Source organism: Lygodium microphyllum, chromosome 30 (genome assembly GCF_053477565.2).
Source record: "Lygodium microphyllum isolate KBCC chromosome 30, Lygodium_microphyllum_v1.1.10, whole genome shotgun sequence".
In the NCBI taxonomy this organism is placed as follows: domain Eukaryota; kingdom Viridiplantae; phylum Streptophyta; class Polypodiopsida; order Schizaeales; family Lygodiaceae; genus Lygodium; species Lygodium microphyllum.
This window is the reverse complement of record NC_141164.1, coordinates 44,856,112-44,876,893: the sequence shown is the minus strand read 5'-3', so window position 1 is coordinate 44,876,893 and position 20,782 is coordinate 44,856,112. Positions and strand designations below refer to the sequence as shown.

General features: G+C 44.8%; 1 protein-coding gene across 4 annotated transcripts in view; it reads right to left on the bottom strand.

The window, feature by feature from the left end:
* Positions 1–20,782, bottom strand: part of LOC148009801 (zinc knuckle (CCHC-type) family protein) — a 61,495-nt gene that overhangs the window by 27,921 nt on the left and 12,792 nt on the right. For 2 of the 4 annotated variants that reach the window (XR_015689672.1, XM_087672581.1), the window contains exons 5-8: positions 18,209–18,344; positions 17,950–18,042; positions 16,762–16,864; positions 7,375–7,654 (exon numbers count right to left, since the gene is read on the bottom strand). Coding sequence is in view for 3 of the 4 variants with exons in the window: in XM_087672581.1 (XP_087528707.1) it covers positions 7,375–7,654; positions 16,762–16,864; positions 17,950–18,042; positions 18,209–18,344 (612 nt within the window). In the remaining variant the exon portion in view is untranslated. The other 2 variants (XM_087672582.1, XM_087672583.1) reach the window with 2 other exon arrangements.

Here is a 20,782-nt window from a genome sequence, read left to right as displayed (position 1 = left end):
TATTCAAAAAAGAAAATCAGAGACGAGGCAAAGCTTGCCTCGATTTAACCTTTTCTGCTAGAATGTCAAGGACTCCCTCATCCAAAAAATCAGCTGACACAGCAAAAGAGTTCCGACGGCGGCCAGATTTAGAGATAGACGGTGTATCCACTGTCTTGGGGATGGAACAGGGATAACGACGATCCCATGGGGTAATCACATTACCTCTAGCATCAAAAGCCAACTTAGCAGGTGGGCCCTTCGGACCATCTGTATATACTTTCCTAGTGGGTTAATTGTGAGGAGCAGAAGAAACCATAGCATGAGTAGTGTGCTCTGAAGACAACATGTCTTTCCTGTGCATATAAGTACGCAAGGAATCTTGTGAAGCATTAGGCACAGTATCCGCCATGCCAGCATCAAACCTTTTACCTTTTTTGGCACGTACATCTACCCAGTCATTGTCACGGGAATCCAAACCCGAAACATGTTGTTTGCCTTTATCCAAAACTTTAGGTGGCTGGGTTGCATCCTGCGACAGAGCATCAAGCACCATATCTTCCATGGGAGGCAAAACATGCTCAGCATCTGAAGTCGGTTGCTTCACTGGACATTTGGCCATAAAATACCCCAATTTTCCATACGAAAAACAATGCCCTGCAAAGTTACCCCATTTCAAACGAAAGTACAAAGGATGCATGCCAGAGTTTATTAAGACGTAACCAAGCAGACCTTTTTCGAGCAGTGTCCCGTAACATACACAAACGGTTATGATTCGTGGCTCTTAGGCTCAGGGGAACCAAAATAGTGCCCACAATGGCCATGGCATCCTTTAACAGTGGCCAATAGACAGCCGGACAGTTTTCCACTTCAACCCACAGTGGGCATTCACATTGAAGCAAGCGTTGAAAATCTGCCATTGGGCGCCATGGCACAACATGGACCAAACGGCGATCAAAGAACAATGGCAGTTTAGTCAGCAGATCAACACGATGCTTCTCGAATTTCAACAGCACCTCATAAAAGCCTCGGGGATCAACCAAAATCTCTTCAACACACTCCCCTTGTAGTAGACTTTGCAGCCACTGGCGAATATAGGAAAGCACTGGGATCCTACCAGTGAAGAAGAGTATAACAGCACGTTCATAAAACACTAAGAATGAGCACAAAACATTTTTAGGATCCACAGTGGTTTCCACAACATCTTCAGTTTCAGAGTCAAAAAACGCTTCATGATTATGTTGAACATAATCACCAAGCAGAGTGTTGGCAAACTCCAACAAATGCTCCTAGTCAACATCCTGAGAATCCACAGAATCAGAAGCAACCTGAGCATAAGAATGTTCCTGATGATCCATTGTATCTTCTGAAGTATGCTTGGAGCGTTTGCCCACAGGCTGGAAGTAAGGACCAGGTGGCATCTCCTCTGTGCAAGGAACCATATCCTCTGGTTCCTCTGTTTCAGAATCCGGACCAAGGGCTGCCACCGTTTGGTCAATAAAGGCCATGTCCAGACCAGCCATGTTGTATCACCACTTTAACAAGAGATCTGAATCTATTTGCAGGGCACGCAGTACGCGAGACAGATTCAAACGTCCGTTGGTTAGGGGAAACAGGAGCGCCGACAAGGAATTGCGTTCTTTTTTTTTCGTAAAAGGTAATTGTATTAATTACGAAAAAAAGGTACAAGTTTACATGATTACAAGATACACAAGGGCTCTAAGCCAACGTGTGTAAGATCCCAGTACTAAGTCACAAAAAAGTTACACAAGTCATGGCAAAGACCTAGAGGAAATTGCCATATGCCAGGGAAGCAAGTCCTCCCGAGGGAGCAAGTCCGAGTGCCGAATGAGATCTATCTGCCAATGCAAGAGGCCTTTAAGCCGGGCAATGTGTCTCAGTACATTAGAGGCCGAATCAAAAAGAAAGGCATTCCGAGTGGTCCAATTGTGCCAGCATCCCCAGTATCTGAAAAAGTGAAACAAGATCTTTATATGCAACTGTGGCGGTGTGGGGTATTTTGGCCGCACAAAAACCCAATCGAAAGGGGTTAGAGAGGACCCCACCACTGTACGCCAAACCTGTGACAAGAGCGACCAGATCTTCTTGGCGAGTGGGCAAGAAATAAATCAATGTCGGGCCGATTCCACAGTAGTGGTACAGAAGAAACAATTGCCATTCGAGATTCGACGCTTGGAAAGGGCCGAGACAAGAGGAAGACCACCAATCATCACCCGCCAAAGAAAGACCTTACATTTGAAAGGTGTCTTATTCAACCAGCCCTCCATGACAGTTGCCTTCCACCATGACTGAGATTTCCGCAATCCCCATACAGTATTAGCTTTGACACCCAGCCATTGATGATCTTTAATCAGAAGATGATACACCTGATTAGTAGAGGCCTTTTCCAGACTGAACCGGCCTGCAAGGTCCCAGTCCTGCCAAGGACGATCCACAGCAAGGGCAGGAAAGGGTTGCCTACCTTGAAGCACCAACAAAAGCTGCTCCCATAAGTCATGGTATCCATGCCGGATTCTGAAAAGTCTCCTGGCCGTACGAAACGATGCGAAGACATTACGACTGGCAAGGATGGCATCCGCAACTGAAGTCACACCCAAATGGGCCATGCGGTTAAATTTTGGTTTGAGCTCATGTTTGTCTTCCCATGAAAGTAATCTCGAGACTGCCAACAATTCCAGTTGAAAGGAGTTAGTATGCAAGCGGTCCTCTGCTGGATGCCAACGCGCCTTTTGGAGCACCACTTTCCAGGAGCCGACCAAATGCAGTAACAAAGAAGAGGAGGGGCTGGAAAACCGAGAGTCTGCATTAAGGACATGCCACCAGGAGCCCCGAATTCGTGTATTGCCATGCCGAAGCCCGCTGTCCTCAAGAAAATAACGAGCTATAATGGTCCACGGGTGATAATCCACGCACATAGCGCGAAAAAGAGACCAACGAAGAGCCAGCATATGAGTTTCAGCATCCAAAATAGCTCCACCACCCGGACGTTTGGGGGTACATGTATGTGACCACGAAATCCACGAAATACCTGCGTGCAATGAATTCTTCTTCCATAACATGAAACGAATAGGGCGAGTGAGAGCCTTCAAAGTAGTAGGAGTCCACAGCAACAATGGCAAGAAATATATGAGCATTGGCAGCATAATTGTCTGTGCCACTTTGAGACGGACATGGAAGGGCCACGCTTGCGACTTCCAATACATAAACTTAGCTGCCAGTTTCTGTGAAATCCACCCCAGTAGTTGCTTTGGCCGAACATCAACACCCAATGGGTACCCAAGATGCCTAACAATGGAGCCACGAGGAACCACCTAACCCTGCCAGCCCAATGACTGTAAACCCGACTCCGTGCAGCTGAGAATGGCTGATTTGAAGGCATTGATGCGAAGATCCGAAGCATGACCAAAGAGTGTCCAAACATCTAATGCCTTGCGAATGTTGTCCTTGTCTGCACGCAAAATCATAAAGCTATCATCAGCCAAAGATTGGCTAATGAAGTGCTGTCCCAAAGGAAGAGACAATCTGGCTAGCTGATCAGAAGCTGCCATTGAAGATAACATTGAAAGAACCGGGTGGGTCGCTAGGGCAAAGAAGAGAGGACTCAAAGGGCAACCCTGTCTCACCGAGCGTGCAAGGACAAATGGCTCTGTAAACCCACCATTGAGCATAACACGCGAAGAAGCCGCAACACTAATGGTGTAGATCAATCGAGACATCCAAGTACCAAAACCCATAGCAGACATAAGTTCAGCAATGAAAGACCAGTCTAAATAGTCAAAGGCCTTTTCCAGATCCAATTGAATCAATACCACTTCCTGACTAGAGTGCCTTGCATAGTCAATGGCCATTTGCACATTTAAGATATTATGTAGAATGTTGCGGCCCTTAATGAAACCATATTGAAGAGGATGCACAATAGCTGGAAGGTGCTTGTGGAGCCGATTCGCTAGCACTTTGGAAAAGATTTTATACATCGAGCCCATCAATGAAATTGGTCTCCATTGTTGCAACATTGACGGCAAAGGAACCTTTGGAAGCAGTTTGATAAGGCCTTCTTTCCATGAGGAAGGCATGACCCCTGTTTCCCAAACCTACTGAAACATAGCTGCCAATGGATTCACCAATTGGGTAGCCGAGCTCTCAAAGAATTCATTGGTGAGACCATCCCAGCCAGGGCTTTTATCCTTAGGCAGATGTAACAAAACATCCATAACCTCGTCCTCACAAATATCTGCCTCCAAAGTAGCTTGCATATCAAGTGGAACCTGATGGCGGACCAGATCATAGAAGACTGAACGTGCATACGTAACCTGGTCAAAAGGCGATGGAGAAGAATCAAAAAGATCCAGAAAATAATTCCTGCACATATTGACAATGGTGTGCGGATCAGTGACCATGCGACCTTCTCAATCCTGGAGTCTGGTCATATTTTCTCGAGCAGGAGAAGCATGCAAGGCATGAAAGAACTTATGAGTCTGACAAGCACTATCTTGCAAATTGTCAGTCAAATTGTGCAATTTGGCCTGCTAATAGAATTTCAACTGAAATTCTTTAATAAGATCAGCGAAACGCTGCGCCAGTGACAACAAAAATTCGTCATCTGGGGTATCCACCAGTAGCGAACGAACCAAAGCCAGTAAGCTTTCCGCTGCATGTCGACGCTGCCGACAAAGAGAGGCATGATGTATCCCATATTGGCGAGCAACCCGTTGCACATTAGAGAGCAGTCGTTCAAAAGAAACTGTGCCCTCAGAGGCAAAGTCCAATAAAAATCTCTCAATCAATTGCTGCATATAGCCCTGAAAGATTGAATGCTTCAAATAAGACGAGTTGAAACGTAAAGGGAGTCTATCCAGCAACTGCATAAAAGGTGCAATGGGTTGTGCCAGTATCTCAAGCTGGAGAGGGAAATGGTCCGACAAGGCATATTGCTGCAAGACTTTCATTTCCAGCATCTCAGGAAGAAAATCATCATCCTACATGATGTACATTCGGTCCAACCGCGACCGTGTAGATGCATACTGTGCGGAATGGAAAGTAAACCCTGGAGGAAGGAATCGCTCTCTCTCTCTCTCTCTCATATACCAAACATCTTCTAGATATATCTCTATTGCCTTGAGATTTGCATCCCCACCATTCTAGTTGGCCCACATAAGCAAGACAATGTCATCAAAAGGCCTACTTCTCTCACCACTGTTGCAACTTTGACTATAACCATGACATTGGCTCTCCTTCAAACTTGTGGAAATTTGCATGTGGCTAGTGGCTTACATCTCCTTCCACAAAGCCTCACACTTATAAATCAATGATGTAGGAACTCTAAGATCTAGACATAATATAGCAAAGTACAGACCTCAAGAAGTGCCTTGAAGTGAAGGCATGATTTGGTTTCTCAAATGGTGCCTCCAAAATATAATATTTTTTCTATAAATAATGCAAATTGTATTAAGAGAACACATTTACATCATCGACCCTTCCAAAGAAAGGGGGAGACACTTCTTTGTAGGAACTCTAAGATCTAGACATGATATAGCAAAATACAGACCTCAAGAAGTGCCTTGAAGTGAAGGCATGATTTGGTTTCTCAAATGGTGCCTCCAAAATATAATCTTTTTTCTATAAATAATGCAAGTTGTATTAAGAGAACACATTTGCATCATCGACCTTCCAAAGAAAGGGGGAGATACTTCTTAACTAACCCTAGAGTCAGTTAGCTTCGCTAAAGTTCTAAAAAGAGATGTAAACAGAGGATCTCTTACCTAGACCTCTCAACACTATCAAAATGTATTTGTTTAAAATCCATCCAAAGTAGAGTATCTAAAGATTGTTTGTGCCAAAGATCTTGTTGTTTCTATGAGACCAGATGCGCCTTAGCCGACCGCCCTTATCACATTCCAAAGGAGTGCCTTTGCTTCCTGCAAATAGCCAAAGTCTCAAAACAGTGCTCCTTTGATGTCAATGCCTCCAGTCTCCTTTGCCCAACTAATCACATGAGACCATAGCTTCCTAACTTCGATGCACTCCCAAAACAAATCGATTGACTGACTTCTCAGCCTTGCTACACAAGCCGCACCATGGTGGAGTTTTGCCAGTCTTGGCAAGCCTTTTCCTTGTTGGGAGCTTGTTCATCAGAGTTCTTCAAAGAGAATTGAGTCGGCTCTCCACTGTAGATAGCGTATGGCAGTCATGTATTTCAACCCAACGAACACCACGTGTCTACTTTGTAGTTTTCTTTTAGACTTTCTAGCTCGTTCTTCTTTTTCCCTTATAGGCACATCATATGCAGCAACGTTGATAAAAACACGACCAGTATCATCACAGTTGCTCCTTGAGTACTCTCTGTAGTCATGAGGATTGCAAAAAACCCAAATGGAACAATCGGCAAGGTCATTCCTTTTCAAAATAGGCCTAGCCAAAGCTAACAAAGCAATGAAGCATGATTAGCTTCACTACAGAAACATGATCATTAGGTCTCCAAGAACATCAATACGTTCTTTGCTTCAGCTCACCATGAAAACATACTACTTCTAGGAACCCAAACAAAGTCTTCCTCATTGCATGCCACGAAAGTATTCGTGTTGATTTTGTACGAAACACAAAGCCAGCTGCACATTCTACCTTGTTCAGCTATCGTGATGCAATTTGTCATCTGGAACTTTTGACATCTTGTTAAGTATCCCTAGAGCATGTGTCCTTATGGGTAATGTAGTAATTGTCATTTAGGACTCCTAAGATCTTGCAAGTATCCCTAAAGCATATGCCCTGATAGACAATGCAGTAAGAGGGGAGCCTGCCTAGATCAACATGCACCATGCATGACTGTGTAAATATCCTGAATGACCACAAGAAGACCAGCTAACTAACAGTACTATTGCAGTTTGTATAGTTCAAAGTTGGACAGCAACACTGGGCTACAATAATATGACTCACTCGATAATAAACAGTGGACTACAATAACATGACTCACTCTATAATAAACAAGTACTCTAAAACAGAGTTAAAAGAGCAAGGAGCCTTTGTATTTGTCTTTTCTGAGAATTCCAACATCGCAACAACACCAAAGATCAAAACTACGCAAACACAACTCCTGATGCAGCTAGTAGAGTGTCTTATTTCAGCAAAGATTTCATAACAAATCCATAAGAGTTGTATCCTGCTCTTTACACTTGCATATTGCCAAGGTCTTTTGAATTTCCCCAACTTCATTGGGGCAACTGGAAGACCCTAGATCTCCAATGTTTCTTTGAAGCATGAACTTTAAAAGCCTCAACCACATGAGAGGTTACTTTGTAAACTACTCATGCATAAGGCATATAAGAATTATAAAAAGACAGAAGCACACTAGTGTCGGGTATTGATAGAGACTGGTTCTACCTGCCTTTATCCAAGCAATTGTCTCTTTTAATCCTTTGGGGGCAACTTCTGACATTGTGGCCAACAGCCTTGCAAAATCCACATCTGTAACCAAGCTTCTTCCTGGAGGCACTCTGCAAGGAGCTCTTCAAGATGCTTCTACAGCTTGTCCTTTTATGCCCCAGCTGCCCACATAGGCCACATCTGTACACCCTGGTACCTTGCTTTTTCCTAGGTACATTTGGGCAATAATGTTTGCGGTGGCCCTTCTCTCCACATTGACTGCAGTGAAACACTACACCTGTGGGGAAATTAGCTCTCTCTCTCTTTTTTTTTTTTTTCGTAATAGCTCTCTCTCTCTCTCTCTCTCTCTCTCTCTCTCTCTCTCTCTCACACACACACACATAAGGGGTAATTGTATTAATTACTGGAAAAGTACACAAGTGAAAAATGAACTAAAAGGAATACAATTACTAGAAAAGTATGATCCCATCATTAACCATGGCACATTACTGAACTCAAAAGCTCTGCCCGTCGCGTTGCATGAGCTACCCCTGCCCCGACTGTTTCACCACGCCACCATCGCCTGGTCAATCGCGCCCACCGGCCTGTTCCCTCTCTGTCGCCAATGCCAGAGCCGCCCCCCCCCCCCCCCCGCGCCTGCGGCCTGCTCCCCTGCCCTGTGGCCATCGCCCCTGTCCTCGCCATCTGTCGCCTGTCCTGTCGCCCCCCCACCTGCACCCCCGCCTGCCTGGCAACTGCCCTGCCCGTCCCCCGCGCCTGCGCCCCCTGTCTGCAGCCAGCTGTACCCGACCTGCCTTCCCCCCCGCCTGCGGCTCAGTGGCGCGCTTGCCCCGCCAAGGGTGGACCTTTGATGAATGAAGGAAGATGCTTAAAGAACCAAGATGCCATGGCTATGCTGATTACAAAGCTGAGATATTAAAGGAGGCTTTAAAGGACCCCCTGCGCTACCCCTGTCGCCTCCGCCCTGCAGCACACGGCCCTGTTTGGCAAATCCACCACCCGTACTCCCCCCCCTTCCAGTTGCTCCTCTCCTCTGCAGCAACTTTCCCCCACACCCGTAGCAAAGCAATGCGATAGGTAGGTTCTCAGCAAGAACGCACAATGAAAACCTCTAGTCAGACGCCGGTGCATTCTGCGAGTGCCCCCAGTTAAACACCTTGCGCATCATCCTCTCTGAGGAACAGCTCTTAGCCGTCCATGCCACAGAGCTGGAGTTGAAAGAAACAACGATCTTTGGTTAGGTCGTTGGACACTCCCCATCGAGGGCCAAGCTTCAGGATTGGCTCCACTCTACACTGCACATTGGCACAATGCAAATCACGGAGGCAGTCCTCATGGGCCAAGGGATCTTCATGGTTCGACTCAACTCTGCGGACGCAACTTGTGAGTTAGTGGAGAGCTCCCCTATGCCTCCACGAAGGGGGTCATTTACATGGTTCCCTGATACAGTGGCTTCACAATGGAGACATTTGCGCTCCATAACAGGTTTCTCAGACATCCAGTCACTTTACTTTTCCTCGGACTGGCGGTAGAGTACCGCCAGTTAGTGGAGAACTTTGGACGACTCTTCCGCACAGTTCTTCCTGCATCCTTCATGGATGCAATGATAGTTGCAGGAGTCCCAAAGGTACGAGTGGCCGTGAAAAACACAAAGAGTATACCAAAGTTCCTAGAGATTGAGGCAGGAGGTCACTCCTTTAGGCAGTAGGTCATTGTGACTGGGCAACCATGGCAGTGCTTGTGCTACCACGACTTTGGGCATCACGCAGTAGATTGCATGCGTTTCGGAGCCAAGGCGGCTCCGCCAATAGGCTTGATGGTTTTACATGGGTCTAGAGACGACAAAGAGGGAGACCGCAGGAGGCGCCATTGTTAGCTCCTCAGACATAGCCACGGCAGTAGGAAGCAGGAGGGCGAGCGATGCCCCCCCGACAAAGCACCCGGCTGCCCCCCCACCTGCCCCACCCGGCAGGACCTCAATCCCCCACATCCACCACCCGCGCCACAGGCTACCTCACCTAAGATCCCACAACCCCCACACCCACCTCCCCTCCTCCCATGGATCCCCCACTAACCCTAGCCCACAGCCCCTCCCTTCCAGGACCACCAACCCCCCCTCCACACCCACCACGTACCTCTGACCACCCCACCATCCCTCGATCTTCTTCCTCCCCACCACCTCCCTTGCCGAGCACTCCCCCTGATCTGCACCTGGTACAAGTGATCCCCCCCCTGGCCCACCCGCCCTCTTCCCACAGGAGTTGATGAGCGCCACACGCCTACATCCTCCCCTCACCAACAATCTCGCCCTCCCCCTCCTCACACCACCAGCTCATCTATCCTTGCCGTCTGTCACACTTTCCCGAGACAAGCACAGTTGTTACCACAGGAGTTCTTCCACAGTGGCCCGTGGTCCTACCTGAGAGTTGAGGAGCACGGAGAGTTCCTACTACCTCTGGAGGTGGGGATCTTCGTGGTACTCAAGTCAAGGAGTGGCAAGGTCCATCTATTAGCACCACCGGATGGACCAAACTACGCCTTTTTCCTTGAGTCCTCTCACTCAAGGGACTAGAGGACAACATAGATAGAGGAGGAGGTGAAGAGTCAAGTAGCGGACCACATCTCCCAGTGGATGGGAGAAGGAAGACTAGCACTGTTTGCACACTAGTGGCCAGGTTGCATGATGGACATTAACTGGTGGGCTAGTGCCGAGGTCCCGCACTTGAGCGTTACCTTTCGAGCCCCTCCACAGTGGAGAGCTCCGATGGATGTGATCGAGTGGCCCCTCCCACAGGCGGCCCATTTCTACCAATGTACAAAGTCATGACTCTCGGCGTGGCTGATAGATGCATTGGACCACTTGGAGCATCTATCACCCCCATGGTCCCATCCGAGGGCCACCATGGGGGACTGGAGTTCGCCGTCCAGGCCTGCGGCAAAGCATATTCGCATGTCCCATAGTTCTTCCTCTTCATCAACAGCTTCCACACTGAACAGATGCCTGCTCGGTCAGTCATAGGTTTTCCCATGAGTTTACATCTTGCATCCTGGAATGTGAATACCCTCCACTAAAGTGGAGCACATGGTTCCAAGAAGTTGATTGTTCGGCAGGAGCTGCAGCCTGCCCTTGTCGAACGGATCAACATCTTACTTCTATAGAAGCACAAGCTCACTCCTGCCTAGGCCCTAGGAAAGGTTCTCTCGAGCAGTTCACACACTTACTGGGAGCACGCCATCGGTGCCCACAACAAGACTGGAGGCATATGCACCTCTATTGGCCCGAGTCTCACAGCTTGTGAACGAGACCACAGGATGATAGTGGCAGGGAGGGTTCTATGGATCAAATTGGATATTGGGGACTTGTGCCTTGGAGTCCTCAATGTCTATGCCCCTGCTGAGGTTAGGGCACGTAGCAGGCTCTAGGTAGAGATCGCAGCATGACTCCCAGAGGTGGACTCCTAGATTGTTGGAGACTTCAATAACCTGGAGGCTCTAGAGAACCAATAGGGCAGAGGCGGAAACTACCAGGGCATGGCTGGGGAGGAGCAGGAGGCATGGGAGGTCTTTCTACTGGTAGTAGGAGCACGCGATGCTTGGAGAGACCCTGCCTTCCACAGGAGGGAGAGGTCGCTAGACTTCTCTTGGGGATACATGCAGCTAGGTGGAGTCCTGCTGGAGCGGTTGGACAGGTTCTATGTGGGAGAGTGTGAATGCTCTCGTGGAGGCCAGGTAGGGCAGTTGGCGGGCACCACATTGTCCCCGATCACTACATGGTTCTCCTCACACTTGATCCCCCAACATCAGCCCTAGACACACGACCATGTCGGATCCCTGGCTCGATCTATAGGAGGGAGGAGGTGAAGAGACAGATTGAGCAGATCTGGACCAGGGAGTGGGGCAGGAGGGACCGGATCACAGAGGAGGTGGTAGAGGTCCTAGCCGAGTCAAGCAATATCTGCCAGAAGGCAGCCCTATAGGCCAGGTAGCAAAGCTGGAAGGAGAGGGCACTCCAACAAGACCTTGCAGCCACGCAGAGATCAGTACAGGAGGCACCAAGGGATCCCACCCTCCACGCATAGGAGGTGCGCACGCGAGCAACCATCACCAGTCTAGAGGATAGACGCTCGGAGTTCTCATTCCACACCTCAGCAGCCTTCTGGGCGTCCGAAAGGGGGACACAATGTGTAGGGAGTTTTTCCAGGTGCACCAACCCCGCACCTTAGGAGAGCAGATACGCAGCCTTCGGGATCAGTATGGGAGGACTCATTCCCGCCCAGACGAGGTGATGGAGATTGCCACCGACTACTACAGACACCTTTTCCAGCAAGAGACAGCCTGAGCTAGAGGACAGCGATGTAGAAAGCAAGTCTGGGATCACATCTCATCCCTCGTCACAAAGGAGATGGGATGTTCCCTCCTAGCCCCCTTCACAGAGAAGAAACTAGAGGAGGCTTTCCATACATAGGACGGATAAAAATGCCCGAGAGAGGATGGCCTCTCTAAGGCCTTTTTCACTACCTATTGGGAGGTAGTGAAGGACCCCTTACTATTGGCCTTCCAAGAGATTTTTACTTTGGCAAAACTACTAGCAACCATGTGTTTATAGGTTTGGGATTCTAGCAACATGCCTTTATCGAGGAAAGAAGGGGTGATTAAGTTGATTCCTAAAGTTCCCTCCCCTTCCAAACTTACGCATTGGAGACCGATTTCCTTGATGGGCACTATATATAAGATCTTTGTGAAGGTATTGGTGAATTGTCTTCATAAACACCTACCTCCTTTGGTGCACCCCCATCAATATGGTTTTATTAAGTCCCGGTGGCTAAGCCACGTACACCTCCTCCTTCAGGTCTCCATTCAAGAACGTTGATTTAACATCCATTTGATACACTAGCCAGTCCTTATGAGTGGCCACTACAAGTACCATGCAAATAGTGGTCATTCTAGTAGTTGGAGTAAATGATTGTTGAAAATCAAATCCTTCAACCTGTGAAAAACCTTGTGCAATAAATCTAGCTTTATATTTTTCTACGCTTCCATCAACCTTGTACTTTACCTTCCAAACTCAGTGCCAATAATCTTTCTCTTTTCTGGCCAATCCACTAGCTCCCAACTATCATTCTTCATTATGCCATTATACTTAGCTTGCATAGTTTCTCTCCATGCTGGATCTTCCATGTCTGTTGGCTCCTTTACTTCTCTCAGAATCTCAACCATCAAGGCTATATTGACTATATGAGTAGAAGCCTTTTTTTACTCCTCTATTCTCAAAGACCTCCTTGGTTCATTTGCCTTTTCCTCAACAATGCTAGGCATAGGATTGTTGCGATCATAGAGTTACTTCACCCATCGCAGCAATGGCTTTTCCGGTGACATGATTGCAGGTTGGTGAACTTTTTCCTCATCATTCGAAGATGATGCTTCCTCCTTGAGAATAGGGATAGCTCTTGGGACAAATTCATAGTGGACTACTTCCCTAGATGATAAAGTTGAATAACTTACATTCTTCTCCTTCATTGTATGTGGCTACTCATTGAACACCACATCACAGCTCACTATAATCTTCTTTGACTCTTGGTCATACAATTTCTAAGACTTTTGCTCACCACTATAATCCAAAAAGATATATTTTGTGCTTTTTGATTTTAACTTGTTTCTCTTATCCTTTGGAACAAGTGCATAACATTCACATCCAAAAGTTCTACACTTTGAGACACATAGTTTCTTACCAGAATAGGCCTAATGAGCAGCTTTTCTCTTAAGAGCCTTTATATGACTCCGATTGAGAATATAGATTGCAATATTAATAACTTCTACCCAAAACTAGTTAGACAATCCCTACCCTTAAGCATGCACCTTGCATTTCCACAATGGTGCAATTTCGGCTTTCGACAACACCATTCTACTAACGTGTATGAGGCGTTGTCAATTGACACTTAAGGTCTTGAAACTCCTTTGAGTTGAATTCACCACCACCATCTGTTCTAGACTTCTTCACACTTTGCCTTGTTTCATTCTCAACAAGTTTTAGCTATTCTTTAAACTTAACAAAAGCTTGAGCCTCATCACGAAGAAAGTACACCCACATCTTCCTATGAAGAAATGTTCTAAATGCAAAAAACACAAAACCAATTGTTCGACAAAGCACAAATCGATAAACACAAAACATAGTTAGGGTTAGGGTAAACTCAAAGACAGTGAACACAATCAATAATAAACTAAATGAATATCAAATACACAATGCTCATACAACAAACACACTATGTAGTGAATACTGAACCTCAAACTCTCATATCTCTGGGATCAAGGCAAAAGTTATGAGCTGAAGAGTGTCGTACTCCGAATGGATCTCAAAATGCACTAAGGTAGCCTCTATGTGTTGAACACCAACAAACTCAGCCACGGAAGGTTGGATTTGATGTAGACGGTAGTACAAGAGAGAGAAATTCTAAAAATGCAGGTACCTGAGGAGAGAGAAAATTGGGCAACCACTGTTGAATGCAAACACACCACATAGAGGAGAGAGAAAGTTAGGGCGGTACCTCCAAACTATAAATATAGCCTCCAAAAGGGAGTATGTAAGGGACATATTGCTAGGCTCAAGGATCTACATTGACAATTAGATCTCATTCCACATGCTGGCCTTCTTCCTAGGAAGGACTTGGTTCCTTGGCATATGGCAATTTCTTCTGTTTCTTTGCTGTGACTTTTGCATTCCTCATGTGATTTGATATGATACAACTACTCATTACACACACACACAAAGATTACCAAAGCATGATTTGATATAATACAACTACTCATTACACACACACACAAAGATTACCAAAGCATGATTTTGCCACTAACTCTTTTCAAATGAAATTGTTGGCAATGTCCAGGCTGATTTTGTGGAATGGGAAGCAAGAGGCTCGTCCTAAATTTAATCCTGTGGTACGGCTAGGCTTATCTTCAGTTTTTGATGCCACTCTGGTGAACCGGAGAGGGCTGATGTCTTTCCGCACATCCAAGAGGCTTTTTCACATCCCTCCAGGTTATAGGGACTTGTGGAACCACATTCTGACGACATTACAGCCCAAAGAGTCTTTCTGTGCCCTCATTTCTGATCGTCCCTATCATGATTGGGACCTTATAGGTCAACTCCATTTGGAAAAGGCTTCAACTAATTAGGCGTACCATCTTATGATTAAGGACCACCATTGACTGGTCACTAAGGCCAATATTGTCTAGGGCTTGCACAAATCTTGAGATTGGCATGGGCCACCATGGCTGTATCATAAACATAGGATTGCATTCCAAGCAAGTCCATAAAATAGTTCTTCACATATGTACAATGCTTGAGGTTCTCTAACCATTTCACCTTTAGAATTGCTCAAGTGGACCACATTTTCCCCAGCAAAGGAAGCATACAAACCCCGATAAAATTTATATCACTAATAGTTATCACCCAACAATCCCTCACATAACATAACAAGTTTAACCTACTAATAGGATCTCTTTTGAAAAGTACCAACAAGCTACATCAATCTTGCAAAGATAGAAAGTAAAGGGAATCTTGTGGTGAGTGCATCAAAAGAGAATCTGCCAAAGTTAGGAGTTGCTTGGCGACTTGCAACCTTTACTTGCAAAGGGTAGGATGATGTATTACATATTGCCTAGCAACCATCTACACATTGCATATCAATAGGTCAAGAGATGCTACCCCTTGAGACGGATGATCCAATGAAACCGATGTAGTAATTGTTGCATATAGCCATCAAATATCTCATGCGGGAGGTAAGAGGAATTAAAGTGCAAAGGCAGCTTGCTTAAAAGGCATCAAAAGGGATAGACAAGGTGCTTATGCATCTGGAGCACCAAGGAGAAGTGATCAGAGAGAACATAGCCTTGCAAAACCTAGATTTCCAAAACCTCTGGCAAGAAAGAATTATCATGCATAACATAGAGTGGATCCAAGCAGATCTTGGTTTCCAAGTGCTGCGTTGAATGGAAGGTGAAACCCTAGTCAAGGGGAGATAACCAAGACCATGGATCCTGTTTCAACACTACTAATGCAAAGACATTCCAAACCTGGCATTTAGGCCCATCCATTAGTCCATGTCGAGAAGTTGACTGAGATGGATCGACACACATATTAAAATCACCCATGTTAAGTCCGCGTCTTCCGAGAGAAAAGACACTCACAATTGTTGCCATAACTCATGACGACCAAAAACATTGGGAGTATACATGCCCACCAGCCATAGCACTTCCCCATCATAAATGATTTCAACAACTATGAATCTGCCTAACACATCTCTCTTAATTCACAACTAGCTGAAATTTCTTCTAAACAATGAGCAACACACCCGAATGGGTTATTGTCGGAACACCAACATAGAAGAGCTTGAAGCCATGACAATGCAGGGTTCTCCCCGCTTCTTTATGACTCTTATGCTCTATCACGCACAAAGCATCCCAAATGTTAATAGTGCAACATATGCCACATAGCATGTTGTTTGATATGCGAACAAATACCCCAAACATTCCAACTAGCCAACTTCATGATGAACAAAAAGAAACCAAGCCTCTCTACGGCTTTATTTGCTAGGACAAGAAGAACATCCTCATCCAAAAAATCTGCCAACACAACAAAAGCATTTGTTCCATTACTACACTCTTTGGAAGTTGAGGGTTGATCCACATCAACTGTACTACAATGCGGGTATCTACGGTCCCATGGAGTTGGAACCTTGTCCAGGTGCTAGAACCCCAACTAGACCCACTCCTTATTCCACCAAAGATTGTCTGCTCATGGAAGGCTAGAAATACCTCCACTATCGTCGAGCTAATGCAAGGTCTATTACTTGAATTTCACTCACAGCCACGGCACGTTGACCTAACTTCAAAGCGGTGGGAACACTTGACTAACCACTATGCAGCTCGGGATAGGACCCATCGCATAAATCTCAACCATGAGTTCCAAAATTTCAAAATCACTGACTGGGATGACCTTAAGGTCAGGTTGGCTGAGTATTAGTAACTCCTCATTTTGAACTCTTCCAACAATAAATCTAGAAGAACTTTTCATCAACTTTGAACAAATCTTGGAAAAACACATATTTGAATTTAGCATCACATCATCTCACAGAAAAGACCATCATTAAGTGGTTTAGTTTTAAGAGGATAAATTATGCTCACAATGTTACAGGAAAAGGACCATTAACATGGTCAACTGGATGGGCTAAACAAACTAATGTCTACAGGTCACTGTTTGAATAGATAAGATTAGTCCAGAATCACACTCAGGCAACAGCTGAAAACTTTTGAGGTTAGGCCATCTGTATTACAAAGCACCTAATTTTAAATACAACACATGCTTCAAAAGAGTAGGCAGATGGCTACCTTTTAATCGGAGACCATGGCGATACCGATTCTCTGGATTTTGGAAAAATAAACGTAGTTTTTCACTCATATGCTTTCTTGCAGCTTCCGTACGTTTGGCTTTCTGCAAGTATGAGTTAGTAAGGTAGGACTTGTTGAATTGAAGTCTAAGAAAATGCAACGAGTCCCAAAGCTTGAACTTTGAACCAATTAATACCATCATATTCTGCAATCTAATAAAACATGTGTATAGAAAAGCAATGGCATAGTTTGTGTGCATCCTTTCACAGGTTGCACCTTTAAAAATTAAAGTTCTTATGGCTTGCCTTCAAACAGAAAAATAGGCATAAATGTTCTACACACGGTGAAAATGGGCTAAAAACTCCTGGAAAATGGGCTGGAAATTCATGCAGATGCATTCCCAAGTAGGATCTTCCTGAAGAGCTGTTTCAAATTGCCAAAAGAATCCAATGGTAGCTAGGACCTCCAAAATTCATCAAATATTCAAATACAGCAATACCTTGCCATTGTTGAAATGAAGAAAATTAGCCATCTAGCATTCCATTGTACAAAATGAAGAATCGAGAATATGAGGCTTCATATAGAGAGGTCTCTCGTGCTGCTTGCCAACCTACGTGGAGCTCTCCTTCCTGATGTCATTGCTTGAAGAAGTCACTTTGGTTTCAATTTTTCCTGGGATAACATTCACGTGAAATGTTTGGACCCTAAAGCACCAGGTGCTCTCTGTGTGAGCATTACAGCACTTTGCCTGCTCGAGTATGAAGCTAAAATAAAAAATCACAGATGGCAATCACCAGTTCTACAAGCAGCCAAACTGGTGTTTAATTAAACCATGCTTTATCACCTTGAAGTGGGTTATCACAGGATAGAGTTGTGTTTTGGCAGCAAACCAGGCAGACTCACAGGTTACAAGGCAGTTAAACAGTAGCACAAACACAGAAAAATAAAGGAGCATGTGTAAGTACTCTCGAGAATTTGGTTTAACAAGCTATCTACAAATAGGATACAGGTATTCAAAGCCAGCAGTGTAGGACACCACTAATTTGACAACACCAACTACATGCCGGCAAATAAGAATACATAAATGTCATGGAATTTCAGTAAATCAGATCTGCGGCAATCACCTATTTGAACAAAATTGCATTAAGAATATGAAGCTTCTTCAAGAGATAATCAGTAGTGACTAGCCTTGATAGCAGCTATTCTTCTTGCGCGTAGAACTGGGTCACTATGTATTCTCCTCATTCTTCTAGTCACGGACCCTGTTCGAGCATCAAGTGCCTACAAAGACAGTAAAGTAATGCTTTCTTATTAAAAATTTGTATCCTACAGTATAGTAATGCTTTTTTATTTAAAAATCATATTCCTAAGTCCAAGTCAAATAGAAATTATCCTAAAACCACTATGTTCAACATTATGAACTGTTACAACACAAAGGTTGACTTACTTTAAGCGCGCGCCTTATCTTCTCACGAACTTCCACTGAATGTGAACCATAAACACGATTTGGATTTCTTTTCGGTGACAGCTGAATATCCATGTGCTCGATGATCTTATCATCCTCAACTTCAAGAGTAGAGTTGCTTCAACAGTAAACAGCATTATCAAGAGGTTAATAAAGTCAATCCAAAAAATTAGAAACATTCATTTATTACATAAGCGTACAAAAACAGGCCTAAACTTAGATAGAAAATGATAAGCAAAATGAAATTAAAACCCACATGTGTTGCCTTGTCATGCAAGACGTTGAAAATATTGGTCAAACCATCACACAATAATCATACTCTTGAACATTTCATAGGCAATTATAATGTTCATTGTAGTTGTTAAGTTAAATGCTACAAGAAGCATCTAATGCTTCCAGGCACTCCCAACTAGATCCATCAACCTCTAAAAGGAAATCAATCAAGGCAACAACCCACGGCTGAAGCTCCAAGCCCTAAACTGGTCGCAACCATATGAGATCCCGTAAAACTCATTATACTACAACAGAATCAGAGAATATATTGTAGGTTCATCACATGAGCACATTGAAGAAGAAACAGCTGCTGGACTAGATGACTTAGGAGACTGAAAGAGGTAGAACCACCTAACTAAAGATGAGCCAAATTAAACACCACACATAAGGTTAATAGATGTATCTTACTGTCAAGGATATCCATATCTATAGGTCTACAAAAACTAGTGGTTGCCCTAGGTCCCCTCACCCTATGGGTGTTCATCAACTAGTCTAGCATCCACATGGGTTGTCTTGACTCATTGGTCTCACAATACCTGTACTATGTCATGTCTTCTGTATCCATGGTAACCTAAGAAGTACTTTCACGATTCATCTCAAAAATGAGCTGGGGGAAATTCTCTTGAACAAAGCTTGCCTTCATACTCACAAGTTACATATGATGGGATGGGGATGGGGAATAGCAAGGAATTGCCGCCACTTGTAACTACATAGTCACATGGAATGAGATGTGGAATGGAAAGAAGCTACCATCCCCACTGCTGAGAAACAGTAGGGTTTGCAAGGAGAAACACAAAGTGTATGGCAAACATTGTGACAAAGGAAACTAAGAAACATAGAAGAATGAAGAATAACGAACACTAAATCATGCTGAATGCTGATACAATCGAGTGAGCCTCAAAGTGGCCATGTCTCTAGAATCGGAACTGAGGTGAGCAAAGCTTGGAGATAATTTCTCTGTCTTGGCTGATCAGGCAGCAGTGCCTGTGGATGAAGATGCTCTATGGAGGGAGTGAAACAGAGTCCTCTAGGCAGTGGGATGTCGGAGAAGACACTGAAAAATGACGGACAGTAGTAGACGGAGTGAAACACAGTCCTCAGGAGCTGTTGGAAAGAAGATGCTTCTGAAATCTCTCCAAGATGATGGCTGCTTTCAAGGCAACTGTTGGGCAGCCAATTCGTGAAGAAAACATAAAGTCTACTGAAGAGACACTGAAATGATGTCAGCTGAAGGCAAAGGAAGTCGCCTATTTTAGAAGAGAGGAAAGCTGCAAAATGCAGCAGTTAAACAGGCCGAGAGCAGTCAGCACTGTGTAAACTGCCTGCCCATCAAAAAAACAAAAGAAGAGGAGCATCCAGCTGGTTGTATGCAGGCAGAATGCTGTCACTGGCAAGGTCTCCAGCAGTCAAATGCAGATGTGCAAGTGATGTTGGAGCTATAGGACAGCAAGGTGGCCACCAGCAGCAAAATGCAGCAGTAGTTGATGTCATCAGCGGTTGAAAGTCCTCCAAAAACAGTCATGGCGGGCTGGAAAACCTCTGAGAACAGATGGCAGCACATGGAAACCTCCAAATGAGACGTACTCCATCTTGGGGTGTGGACAGCATAGGAGAATCCTAAGGGTGAAGGAAATGATGAAGAATGAATGAGATGATGGTGATAATGATGCCCAGCCCTATTTATAGGCAAAAAAATCGATATTTGTCCTCCCCTACACCATAAATGCCAAATAATACAAATAAATCCTTTTTGGGGGCTATAAATGGAGACCAAAATTAGGAAGTAATATAGTAGAATTATTTGTTTATGCATTAATGACTTTGCTTGCTGAACATCCCCTCTCACGCCCAAAAAGGTGACCTACGAGGAGGAAAAGAGACATGCTCCACCTATACAGCTGTTAAGTGTGTGAAGATATGTTTGCACTGAGGAAACACAAGAAAGTACAGCGACAACTGAAAAACAAAGACTCAAACAATGACGTGCGAAACTCAAACCCTAAATGCAAAACACAAAAATGCAAAAATACACAAACACAAACAGAAAAAGAGAGAGAACTCTGAAGTGAATGAATGAATGCTGTAAATGAAGGAAAGAATGCACAAGATGCTCAAGGGCAGAGCTTTCCAACAGCCAATAGCTCTCATGGAAGCAGGCAAAGGGAGGTGTTAATGTGCATCATTCACCAAAGATAGATCCTGATGCAGTAACCACCAGTCAGAGGAGAGGCTGATAAAGAAAACGTGTTGAAAACACAAAAACGACCTGATGAAAATGATGGC